At 38.9% G+C, this 13,581-nt stretch overlaps 1 protein-coding gene across 1 annotated transcript; it reads right to left on the bottom strand.

Annotated features, from left to right (window-relative positions):
* Nucleotides 1-341: 341 nt before the first annotated feature.
* LOC129805569 (small subunit processome component 20 homolog) lies at nt 342-13,060 on the bottom strand. The gene is made up of 5 exons (XM_055853566.1): nt 12,942-13,060; nt 6,508-12,875; nt 6,277-6,445; nt 901-1,827; nt 342-835 (listed from the first exon to the last, which is right to left on the bottom strand). Exons 1-5 carry the CDS (start codon nt 12,984-12,986, stop codon nt 398-400), a joined length of 7,947 nt encoding a protein of 2,648 aa, XP_055709541.1. The 5' UTR covers nt 12,987-13,060; the 3' UTR covers nt 342-397.
* Nucleotides 13,061-13,581: the final 521 nt, after the last annotated feature.

A 13,581-nucleotide genomic window follows, 5' to 3' on the forward strand; every position in this document is an offset into this window, starting at 1 on the left:
TTCAGCCAATAATTCAACAATTCCTGCGGATTTCCTAGCAACTTCAACAAGTGTGTAGCCCTAATGAGAATTCCATTTGAACAATAAAATTTCTTGCATGTGAAGACTAACAACAAAAAAAAAACAAAAGAATTGGCTCAGTCGTGCCGTGAATTCCTAATAAAAAATCATTCTCCATGAAATCATGTATACAAAAAGGATTTGTGCATAATTTAACAAGGAGAGAAAAAGAATATTCCGTGAAGTACTTTAACATTGGAGTTCAATGAAAAATAATGCTGTTTATTTCCATCAACAGCAATTAAAACCACATGCATTTTATAATTTTTTTTTCGTGTAAATTCACTTAATAAAACTTTTTTTTATTGTTCTTCATGTAATAATAATTAACAAGACTTTATTTTACCTTTTTTCGCTTCTTCGAAGAATTTGCATTTATTGGGGTTTTCCTCCTTTTCGGAGCGACTTTCCCCTTAATTATATCCATCTTTCGCTTTTTGGCTAGCTTCTTCCTTTCCTGAACACTGGCTTTCCTCTTGGCAGCCTTTGCAGGATTTGTCACCTTCTCCATGGCGATAATCTTCTTGCGCTCCGAACGTTTTTGCATCTGCTTCAGCTGAATTTCATTCACAAGACCCGTAAACTCTGCCTCATTGTTCATCTTGTTCTTGATTTTGTCCACGATTTTCGTAGCAATTTGATTAAGTGTGAGATCATGATTCTCTGTATGGATCTCCCGCAGAAGAGGAGTGAGGAGACTCCTGGCCAAAAGGCGCATAGTTGGAGAATCCAACATATGAACAATTCCCTGAATCCAGTGAAAAACATTTTTCCGCTGCAATGAAAAATTGATATTCACAAAATTTTCTGATTGAAAATCACCAAAAACAAAGTCCTTACAATTACTGTGGAATGAGGAGCTTGAGTGACTTCCCCATTTGCTGCATATCTCAGCCTCCGTATGATCCAGAGCAAATTAATTCGATTGTCCACCTTTGTATCCTCTTCATCAGCATCCTTCTCTTTCTTAACAACCGGAATCAATCGGATAAACTTGGCCACTTCCAGAAGAATCTTCATAATCTCCTGAACCATATTATCCTGAACATGATCCGGCTGTAGCTGTGCACAGAGATCTAAAGTCAGTGCTCTGATTTGACTCTCAGGATTCCTGTACAGAAACTCCCTTGACAGCTCACTTTCTTCATCCGGATCAACCATTCGTTTCCTCAAAAGCTCCACATCTACAACCCCAAGGATACTCCCCAAGATTTTGGCTGAAAACAACCTCACCCAGGAATGATCATACCCCAAAAGCTCCTGACATTTAAACGCCAAACTATCAATAACTCCATTCAATTTCTCCTCCTTCAGAATATCCTCAAACTGCCCAAAAATCTTCCCAAGAGCAATGAGAATCTGAATGAGTTTATGATCATTAGCCCTAGCCTTTGATTCATCACTCTCCACAGCAATATCTTCCACATGAGCTCTGACAAATCTCCCAGGAACATTGTCATCTTCCTGCCCTGACAACTTCCCAATCATCAACGGCAATAAATTGTCCAATCGCTTCCTAAATGCCTCTCCTTCAGCCACCATAAATCTGACAGTTAGTACAGATCCCATTTCAATATGACTCGTCTTTTTTTCATTGAACAGAGCCACAACAATCTCCCACAATTCCCTCCTAGCATCATCATCAAGGCGACGCAGTATACCTTCGAGGCACTTTGCAATCTCTTCACGTACTTCCGGAAGTTCATCCTCGACAAATCTTGCTCCCAGAGCCAAAAAAATAACACCACAATTTATTTTGAGTGTTTTCTGAAAAGAAGAAATTAATTTTTCATGCCCTATTTGCATAATAAAAACAAAATGATCTTTGATATTTTCATCATATTGTCAAAAATTTAAAATAATAAAAATAAATTTGCATAAGAATAATTCAATTATTTCTAAATAAATTTATACTGAAGTAGAAGAAAAATGACAAGAATAAAAAATAAACCAATTATCTTCGGTTTTAGGATTCATAAAGTTCAGAAATTAACAAAATTTCATGAAAAATTACAAAATGTCAAAATCAAAATTGCGAAGCCTAATTACAGTAGGTAGACTCTCAAATTCGGGCATTTGGGACCGATATGTCACCCGAATTAAAGAGAAATTCGGGAGTCAAATTATTTGAAATGCAACGATTTTTTATTCATCTGCATACACATATTGATTTTACATACTGTAAATTTCAGGAATATCCCTTAATAATGCAAAATCACATCAAAACTAAGACAAACCATGGCAAATTTGAGCATATTTGCTTCATTTGATAATCATAATCAAACTTGAAAAATTAGCGAGAGTCTACTGTAGTAGAAAAACAACATCTTAACAAAACACAAAACAAAATTTATATCCTATTATCGAACTTAAACTTTTCTATAACCATAATCAAACATAACTCCCAGGGTAAAGGTGTCTACACATTTTGAGCAATTTTCATCAAAAATTGCATTTTTGACAAAATTTTGACGTTTCCACCTACAACAAAGCAATCAATTTTCTTCAAAAAGTAATTTTAGACAAAAATTGCTTCCAATGTGTAGAGGTCTTAAGAAGAATACCGATTCCCAACCAGCCGTCTTCAGTCATCGATAGAGGACTCTCCGCTGATGACCAGTGGATTTGAAGTCAGTTCACAAAAAAAAAACACTCCTTCAATCTTGTCCAGAGCTTTCGGTCCTGGATATGGACCTTCTTCAGTGGCTACAAGGATTTGTATTTGTACGTTTATTTTAGAAATTACATTTAAAATAGAAGGTCGTTTTTCGTTGAACAATTCAAACTTCTACTCACTCGACTAAACTATGTTTTTTGTACTTTATGACCATCACCGGAGAGACTTCTATCGATACATATCACACTAGTCTTCAGTCATTTAATTTTTTTTGTTAAAAGTGGTATTTCAAAAAACTTTCAATGAAAAGGGTGACAAAGCGTCCCAAGCTTTTCGAAGTGTTCGAACTCGTGACTTAGGGCCTCTACACATTCTTTCCGTACAGAAGTAGATCTTGAGAAATTCGAAAATCTATTTGAAGATCCAAAAAAGATAGTTTCTTACTTCTTAATACTTTCGCAATGTGGCGGAAGTTACATTCCCGTTAAACAATTTCGTCAGATATCTTTCAGATTTCTGCAGAAAATATCTACACTTCTGCTGAAAATCTGCAGAGAAATCTGTAGATATTCCTACGAATATTATTTGGGCTTGGGACAAAATTCGTCAGAAATTTTTGCAGATTTTCTGACGAATCCTGGTGCATACTCTGACGAATTTCTGTAGATATATTGCCGATTTTCTGTAGATTTATCTACATTCCAGACTTTTCAGACAGCTGTGTCTGAAAATATGGAATATTTTTCACTGAAGTTTGCAAAATTCAATAGAGTGATTCTTGGTGATATCACAGTGTTTATATAAAATAAAGAATTCCGCGACGTCGTGTTATAAGTAGAGAATAGTGAAGTGAAAACTTTAAACACAGTGTCGACCTAAATTTCGTGTTTTTGTATCATTCGATTGGCGATTTTTAAGAAATTAGTATTTTTGCTCGCATCTTTTTAGTTATCTAAAATGTTTAATCGGTAATGCTTGTTAAGCACAGCATACCATTTTCTTTGTAACTTCTACAGTTTCTTGATAAATCAACAATATTTTTCTTAAGACATTGGAGACTATGCAGATTTCCTATGCAGAAATTCTGCCGAGAATCTGCAGATTTTCGGAAGAATTTCTGCCGAAAATCTACAGATTTTCTAGGCAGAAATTCTGCCGAAAATCTACAGAATTTCTCTAAATCTACTAGAATATACCGTTACAATTCAAAAAACCCTACGAGTAAAATCGGCAGGTACAACAATGATTTGACGGGTCCTGTTCGAATTTCGAAGTGCTCAAGTGTCAAAACGTGACGGTCTTCACATTGTGTAAGGAAAAAAAACATAACAACGACGTTTACTGTTCTTGCCCCAGTATTTAATCACTCCATAACCACTGAGTAACTCTTTTGCCAGCTTTTTAGTGTGATATTTCATAAATTTTCTCCACCTTGTTCGAAAATTTAGTATGAAAATTCGAAATTGAATTTGAACTCTTCGAACTTCAACGACTTTTTGTGCAAATGAGTTCCATTTACCTTTTATCCAAGACACTATTGGAGAATAAAAATCTACTTCTGATTGGGCTCATTGGGAGGAATTTTCGTCAAAAATTGCATTTTTTATGGAATTTCGACGTTTCTACCTACAGCAGTGCAGACAATTTCCTTCAAAAGACAATTGCCGAAAATTGACTTGACTTTAGATCCTAAATATGCATCATTCTCATAATTTATTTTTTGGATTGTTTGGACCGGTCTTGAAATTTCCAAACCGTCTGCATCGATCACAATCGGTAATGAATCTGTAAAGTACCCATAAATGACCTATCTTTTTAGGTGTCTATTTAAATATTATTTTTTCTGTCCGTAAACTTCTTACCCCTCTAGAGACGAAACGGTAAGAGATACAAACTTCCGATCTTCGGAGGACCCCTGGTAAGTTAACCCAAGGATCATTATGATTTTTATTTCCTTTACGCCACCCCGCCTTCTCCAAAACCATGTTTTTTTAGTTTTTCACGAAAACGGCTCCTACGATTTCTTTTATTTTTGGATATGTTTTGGAGGTGGTCCAGTCTGCTTTTAGTCCAAACATACCTATAACCTAAAAAATCGTCATCTTGAATTTTTGAAGAAAAATTCTTTGGAGGACCTATTTTTCAACCGATTTGGTTAAATTTGGATTTTTTATAAAGATCTTGAGATCTGTTAAATATCCGTAAATGACATACCTCTCTCGTATTTACATTTTTTGTTTGTTCGTATTCTTGTAACTCATGCCAGAACATTCTAGAATGATTCCCAACAAAACCATATGTTTTTTTTAGATTGCTCGAAAACATGTGCATTTTTTTTTCATTTTTGGCTATGTTTTAGAGAATACTCAGGCGGACATTTCGTCCTTAGACGAAAACCTGAATCATTCCTAAGAACGGTTTTTCAAGGTCAAATGTTAGGAAGGCTCTCTAGAAAGCGTATTTCTCATCCAAATGGAGTGATGTTTGGGTTCGTTGGAAAGGTCTTCAAATTTCTGATAAAACTGAACTGGTTCCAATTGGTTCTGAGTCGGTCCATAACCAGTAACTCATTTTTATCCTAAATTTAATTAGGATTTTGGGTATTTTGGTGTATTTTGGGAAATGTTTTGAGTGATTTATAAAACGGTTCAAATCCGGTTATGAACGGATAAGTGATAATTTTCGTCCGAAAGTCAATTCTATTGCTCTCAAAATTATTTTGGGGGCTCTCTTGAGTGATATATGAATAGATTAAAATCGGTTGAAAACCGGTAAACGGTAAATGATGCGAAAGTAATTTTGAGGTAGCATCTTCGAGCACTTTGCAAAGCTTGTGACAATTTGCCACCCCTTTTTTTACTATTTATCATATATGATTTTTAGAAAAAAACTGAAAAGTCTTTTAAAAAATTCATCATCCAACAATAATTCTATTTTTTGAAATTAAAGGTGTAAAAACAATTTTAAAATTTCACAAAATATCCGAAAACATACGAAAATTTCCAAAATTATCGAATGCATAGTGAATCAGTACAAATAAAAAGGAGAAGTGTGTAAAAAGGATTATGACTCTAATACAGGCATTGAAAACATAAACTAAGAATAGGGTAAGTGTGCCAAATTTCGACAAAGTTGCATGCAAGCGCTAAAATCTCAAGTTTGAAATGTAATATCTTTAATAGAAATTTATTTTTTTATTCCTTTTACTTAAGGAATGTTGCTACTACTGAACTGTTGTAGACAGTTTATCGTATTTATTTACTCTATAATCATTCTTAATACATTTTAAAATAAATAAAAATGTTGACATAGCTTTGGTGCCTTATTTCGGCCACCTTCATTCTCATAGTTCTTGCCCTTCGGGAATTCTTCCAATATCTTTTTTACGTCATCTCGTTTGTCGAAGCTACATTTTTTGTTATTCTTTTGCATTGTATAATCTCTAGAGTATGTAAAAACTAAAAATTCATGGAAATTCGAGGAACAAAAAAGGTGGCCGAAATTGCAAGCTGGCCGGAATTTGGCACACTTAACCTAAATACGGAGCTGTGTAAAAGAGACCTATCCTCCCCTTTTAGAAAATATATAATTCTTCTTACCTTTGAAAGCTTCTTCACGAGATTCTGAATGAGCTTCACAACAGAAGACCTCCCAGTTGACTCGGAATATGTCAACTGAGAAAGGAAGAACATCAAATGCTGCTTGAATTTGGAGCCATCCATCGGATAATCCAACAGGTAAGTTATGATGATCTGCCTGGCTTCCTCCCTGACAAAAAATAATCCAATGTATTCCAGGAGATACTAAAGGGCTTGAGAAAATTCTCTTACCTGACACTTTCATCATCGGAAGTCACACTCAATTCTGCCACAAACTCAATGATCTTCTCAATTTCCGTGACATAGAGTTTCTTGGCCAGGATTGCCCTCAGTAGCGGGAAGGCAATAGCCTGTCGGGCATGTAGATCTCTGTCAACATGCAAGAGAATCTCCCTGAGTTGATCCTCAGTAACTGTGAAATCCTCCACAAATCTCATGAGAGCCATAATGGCTTTGAATGTATTCTTCACGAGATGAAAATTCTCATCATTTTTGCTTAGTTCCGTGCTGGAATATCTCTTGAGGATCTCCAGGATTTTTCCAACAAAATCCTCAATCGTCTGACCCTTGATGGCTTCTCTCATGAGCTGTCGCGTCCAGATAACAGTTAAGCATTTCAGGGTGAGTGTAGATAGTCTTACATGAACTCCAGCCAGAGTCTCCTTGAAGATCCTGACCAGAGGATTCAGAAAACTCTCAAATTGATCAGAATCGGCTCTTCCACTCTTCAGAATCGTATGCAACAGATTCAATCCGAATTCTGTTAAAACGTACGTATTCGTCTGGACATTTGTCTTTACAACTTTATTCCTCCGGGACACACTTTTCTCATCGACAATCAGAAAAATATCACTTGGCTTCCTTCTCAGTAGCTCACGATCAACTTCCGACAGTTCCTTCTTGGTCATTTTCATTTTCAGGGTATCTATACTGTCAGTAACCACTCCAAATGTGAAAATCATCAAGGAATCTGTGGAAATTCTCTTATTCTCACCCAATCCACGAACAATCCTTGTCAGGCACTCTTGAACTTTATTCACGACTTTCTTCGAATGACTCCTGGCCAGGTGATCCTTGAACGGGACCAAGAGATCAAGAAGACACTTCTCACTGATATTGGCAGCCAGGATATGGAGGATCAAGAAACTTTTATTTGTAAATTTAGCTTCTGGAGTTTTTGCTGCAATTTTATCAACTTCACGCTCTTCAGCCGACTCCCCAAAGACATTCTCCAGGCACACATTTAGGAGTCCCTGGAGATTCACATCGATATCTCCTGCCCGGAAGCTACCTTTGAGTGCATCCAAAATATTATGGAGCGTCACTACGAGTACATGGACTTGATATCCTCTCGTGAGGAGGCTCGTCAGCAAGTCCAGAAGGATTTTCAAGTAACCCGGTCCTAGGATCACCATGATCCTCCTCAACATGTCCCTGGTCACAATTCTCACAGATTTCAGGCGAGATTTCAGAAAAGTGCACAGTTTCATGAAAATCTTCGACAAATGCGTATCCAGAAGATCCTTGGAGACTTTATGCAAAAGCTGAACGGTCGCCACTGCAATTGGCACCCTGAGAATATCTTCTTCTTCCTTCTGGGCAGCATTTTGAGCCTTGGTGAGTTTGTGATTGGACTCTTTTGTGCTGAACTCTGAGATTGTTGCAATCAAACTCGAAATTAATCCTACCATTAAATTGTATTCCGGGTTTGTTTGAGACTTCTCCATGAGGAACTTCCTAGATTCCTTTTTAACTTCCTTGAGTTCTTCATCATCCTCATCATCAGTCTCCTCAGTTTCCTGGACAACTTCCTGTGTGGTCATTTGTCCAGAGAAGTCAAAGTGAAAAGCATCAATAATTGCTATCACAACTTTAACCATCTGCTTTTGATACTCAACACTTGTCCTCAACTTCCGGATGTACAGTCTCAAGATTGTCTGGTACTGGAGAAATGGAAGTTTGCTGCAGATGACAGAAACAGCCTCAGCTGCTACATCTACGAGTGAATTATTCGAAATATGCTTCTCACTTCCAAGATAGCAACTGGCCAAGGGTAGCAGAAAATCCATGAGAGTCTTAGGATTGGGTTCTGTCATCTCCGGAGCTCTCTTGATAAATCTCCCAAGAGCCCTTCCCTGACGATGTAACTGCAGATGAATGATATTTTCAAAGAAATCCACCTCTTTATCCTGTTTATCAGTCAATGGATGCAAATCGGCAAAAACATAGTGGACTTCTGGATAATCCCTGGCCAGATCTCCTAGAATCCTTACACATTCTGTCCTCAATCCTTCGTTGTTTCCACTCAGAGAGCGTTTGATCTGCGGCAAGAGAACCCCATCGAATATGTACCTTCGTTCATGGGGTTTTTCAGAGAACTTCCTGGCCAATGCCAAGGTCATTTTCTTCAGGCAGTGACTAGAGGAACTCCTCATGGCTAAATCCTTCTCATGCCGAAGGAAGAAAAATGCATGGAAAATCGCCAAAAGGCCCAAATTTGCATCAACAGCATCCTTCTCAATTAACTCATCAATTGTCCGGAAAGCTGTGAGTCTTCTGTCAAAGTCTGGCTGATCAATCCATCTCTTACTCAGTGCATTGAGCTCCTGCACTAATTCTGCAATTTTCCGATCACCAGATCTCTCACAAATCCTCCCAATTAAATCACAAAGAAGCTTCCGGCATGCTAGGGAAGATATCTCTTCAAAAAGAGGAGCTAGAGTTCGGATATGCCTTCCGGGAGTATCACTTTTGTCTATCAAGTGAGTCAGGGAAGTAATCATCTGTACCATGGATGACTCATTGATCATCCTAGTGGTTTTCTTGGTGAGAATCGGCAGCAAAAGTCCAACCAAAACATCACATTTTTCTCTATCTTCCACTAAATCTGTGATTCTACTTAGGATTGACAGATCCCTCTTTCCCAGGGCTTTTCCCTTCTTCTGATTGCCTACTTTGACCTTTAAGCGACTGATAATGTCATCGATATGAGGAAGAATCAATTTCCTTCCAATTGACAGCTCTCTCTCTGTCTCAAATTGAGGAATCCGGGAGTTTTTAATAATAATTTCAGGAGCCATTTTTGCAATTTCCTCATCTGCTAGGGCTTCAAGATCAAGTGTCAGGAGATTTGAAATGATCTCCAAGGCTGCATCTGTGACTTTTACATTAATCTTGGGCTTTTTTAGCAATTCAAAGACAGTTTTCAGAGGATTATCTGCAGAATTGTCAGAAGGAACTTTTGACAGAAGAACAAAGTACCTGGGATTTGTACTCCAGGCCAGGAAGAGTTTCAGGAGAGGAGTTGGAGAATGAATGCACTCAATGGGAAGTTTAGACAACTGTGGCCAGATGAAAATCTCAAAAACAGCTTCAATTTCATCTTCTTGCCAGGGATAGGCTTCGAAGAGATTGAAGAATTTCCTGATCATATTTACAGCTTCCGTCCGGATATTTTTCAACAGTTGAAGATATCGAATCTCTCCTCCATCCATTGCTGTTAGAATCCCTTGAATTTCCGCGGAAAATCCCAAGAGAAGATGTAAAAGTCTCCTTAGAATCTCATCATTCCGGAGACCACCAAATTCTCCCAGCATGAGATCAATGAGAGCCAGGGAACTCTGAAGATGCCTGGGATGGGTAACACTGGACAAATCTACAGGATTCCGTATGGGAAGTCCTGAAGTTGTGTGGAAAATCATATCTAGAAACTTGTGCAGTTCCTCCGGGGAACATCCACTCAAATATCGGATAATCATGGTTTTCCTGGCCAGAGGTGATACTCCCTTTTGGTGTTGTTGCCTGGTAAACATTTTCCCATGGAGTATCCTTAATAGATAATCCATCACGTCTGCCCGATGTTCCTCTATTGACAATTCCTGATCCTTCTGCTCCAGATTAATCACAAAATTCCCCATAGCTACCCGGAGTTTCTTCTCATCCACAAAATTGTAGAGAGTCTCCCTGTGAGCTGAGAGATTTTTGGGTTTATAGGCAAATAAACAATCCAGGGCTGTTTTCTGTACATCCGGATTGCGACTGGAGAGCAAATGCAGGTATATTGAATGCATCTCACTCTCCCTGAATATTGACTTTGGATTGGGCATTGCTGTGAAAACCTGAAGGTATGTGATCAATTCTTTGTGAATGGCTTTTGTCACTTGAGGATCATGATCTTCTTCTGGATCTTCTTCCTTCAATTCCAACTCTTTCTCATCATTTTTCACTCTCACATCAATTTTCCCGTGGGAATGCTCAAGAACATAAACCTTGTAGACTTTCTCGTAGAAATCCAGGAAATGAATCACAAGATCACGATTTTTCTCCTTGAGGATATCCCCAAAGCCCGGAAGAGCCCTCCAGAGAAGTATTCGATAGTTGATAAAATCTGGTCTGTCTCTTAGCACGATCTTCTGCTCTGGGGAATCCTTCAGAGTCATCGGAAGGATATCATTGATAAAATCCCGACATTTTTCTGCCCTCCTCCTCAGATTCCCATCAATACTATCCAGCTGATCCTTGTAGATCTTCCAGAAGATCTTTCGATCAGAATTCAGGGCATACGATGCAATGTACTCAATTGTTGGCTCCCAGAGCAACTTGAAATTGATATAGAGGACCCCTAGGAGATACTTCAGACCATCCCACTGGAAGATCTCCTGCTTCTCCAGGGATTCTCTAAAGTAGAGCGTCCCAACGGAGAGTTTCTGCAGGGACAGAAGTTGACTTCGATATGTCTGAATTGAGGCTGTTGTATTCTCAACTGAGAAGATCAGGTCAAACAAGAAAGTATCAACTGATGAGAATTCTTCCAGATGATCAAATTGAGCCAGGATATGGGATGCCAAGAGACGAATCTCATGAATTGGAGAAGACAGCATTGGGGAGAGTTTATCATGGAGTTTCTCAAACAAACCCATATTTAACCTTGAGGAGTCTCTCAGCTTCACGGAAGTCACACTGAGATCGACAAATCTCAGCACTTCCACCTTCTCGACATCCCTAAATTCCAGAACTCTCTCAACAGCGTCAACTGCATCAATTTTGTCACATTTCACATGAATTAAAACCCTCAATATCAAAGAATATCTCTTGAAATCTTCATTTTCTAGCCTCTTCATCTCCTCAAGAAGCTTCCCTTCCACTCCCTCCCTATCCCTAATCGCCAAATGTGTCCAAATCAAAAGTGCCAGGAAGAAGATTTTCTGCTCAAAGGAAGAATACAGAAGAATTCTCTCAACTTCTTCCTGCACTCTTGAACATTTCCCAGACATTCCATAGGGTTTCCACTCTGAAAATGTCAATCCCGCCTTGGCCAGAGGACACTTAACCTCAAAAACAGTTGCCAAGAGCTCCAAGCTCTCCTCATTGATACCAAATCTCCAGAAAGTCTCAAGGAAATTGGGAAAAATCAGGGAATCAAACTGAGGAGAATTCTTCGTACTCAGCACAAAATTCCTAACTGTACTGAAATCTATCATGCTCAGAAGCTTCCTGGACAGATTTGTCGCTTCATGGATGGGCAAATTAACCTTTGATCCAGTTAGCAGGGCATTTGTAAGCCCAGAAATTGGAGAATAGAGATTCTCATTCTCCATTTCTAGCATTTTCACTGCAACTTCACACAATACCTGAGGATTTTTCAGGAAAATTTCACTATAACCACATACTAGCTTCTCCACAAGTTTGATGCAAAAACTCATACTTGAGCTGGTATCCTTCAGAGCTAGAAGCTTCATGAGATGCTTCATGAAAACCCTCCAGAGAACTTGAGTTTTGTCCAGGGAAATATTTTTGTCAAAACTCTCAATAATTCCATCAATCAGGGAATAAATAACTTCCCTGTCACCCTCATGGGAATGTAGGGCTTCAAGTAAGACACGTAGAAAGTCTTCAGTGCAGCTGTGAAGCCCTCCGGAAACACCTCTAATCACTTGAAATAATAAACGTGAACAACTCACCGAGACTCCTGTGTTCTCCTTCACAAATCCCAGCACAGTCTTGACAAAGTGTTCCCTATCCCTGATATCCCTGGCCACATAGGCAAAACACTCAATGGCAAAGGTTTGGATGGTTTCTCCGGCATTCATCCCTCTGTCCTCTTTGAGAATAGGCAGGATGAGATTGAGAACAATCCCAATGTCTTTCTTTAAATGCTTCTTCAGATGCTTAAAAAGATAGGCCAGGCAGATAAGAGTCCATTCGACAATGTCCGGATCCGTGCTCTGGAGAAGCTTCAGAAGTTGCTCCAGGAACTGAGGGAGAACTTCACAGAAATCACTCTGTAGCTCTTTGGCAAGAATTGCCACAAACTCCAGCAGTGGCTGGAGGGATAATTGAGTGGCTTTGGCCAAGCAATTGAGCAAATGCTGGATGACAAAGTCTTTTTTGTGCAGCAATTGCGGCAGAGTGAGTATCTCCCGGACTCCTCTGTGAAACTCCTCATACTCATCCGTGAGATTGAGGGCACGCCATTTAGTGACAGCAGATGCAAAATAGGACTCATTCTCATCCAAATCCTCATCAAAGCGGAAGTCTATGTGGTAGAGGATAGCCTTCCGGACGTCGATTTCTGCCACTCGCTCACCGAAGGTTTTATGCTGTGGAAAACATTGAAAAAAAACCATGAAATCTTGGGGAATTCTTGGATTTATCCATGGAAATACCTTAAATACATTCTCAGCTTTGTGTTTCTGTGGTTTATTCTTCATTTTCACATGCAATTCTTGTGGAAAATCACGATAAACTGAAGCACATTCTTCCTTGTAAACAAAAAACCAACACGTGCTACTGACAACTGACACCAGCGCCATCCAGCGGAGGGGATTGGAACCACACACCATAAAATTCAAATCAAAAACGGTCATTTGTTTCAGAATTTTTAAGAACCCAGCAACGAAAGAGTTCCCTGTTCGACTTGTCGCGACGGTGGCGGCCTCCCAAATGTTCAGAAAGTGGTGGCCATCCAAGAGAACTATTGCTTCAACCGCGTTCGCTTTTTCCCAGCCCGTAAGCATTTACATTGGACCGAACCCTGTTCCGAACGCGTTTGCTGAACGATGTTCAAAGAGGGAACTTTCGTTGCTGGGAATTGTAGATTGTGGAAAATATCCTGGGATGGGAAGCAGCCATGTTGAACGGGTAGCTCTGCATGTCTAGATTCTAGATGTCTAATCCCTGATCCCTATTTCGTTTAACGCTCCTATCCAAAAATTGAGTACATCACTCAATCGGATAAAACTGGAAATCCTTGAAGTCTGTGGTGTTTTGTCCAAAAATTACGCGTCTAAGTGAAGATAGCGTTGG

Source organism: Phlebotomus papatasi, chromosome 3 (assembly GCF_024763615.1).
Source record: "Phlebotomus papatasi isolate M1 chromosome 3, Ppap_2.1, whole genome shotgun sequence".
NCBI lineage: Eukaryota > Metazoa > Arthropoda > Insecta > Diptera > Psychodidae > Phlebotomus > Phlebotomus papatasi.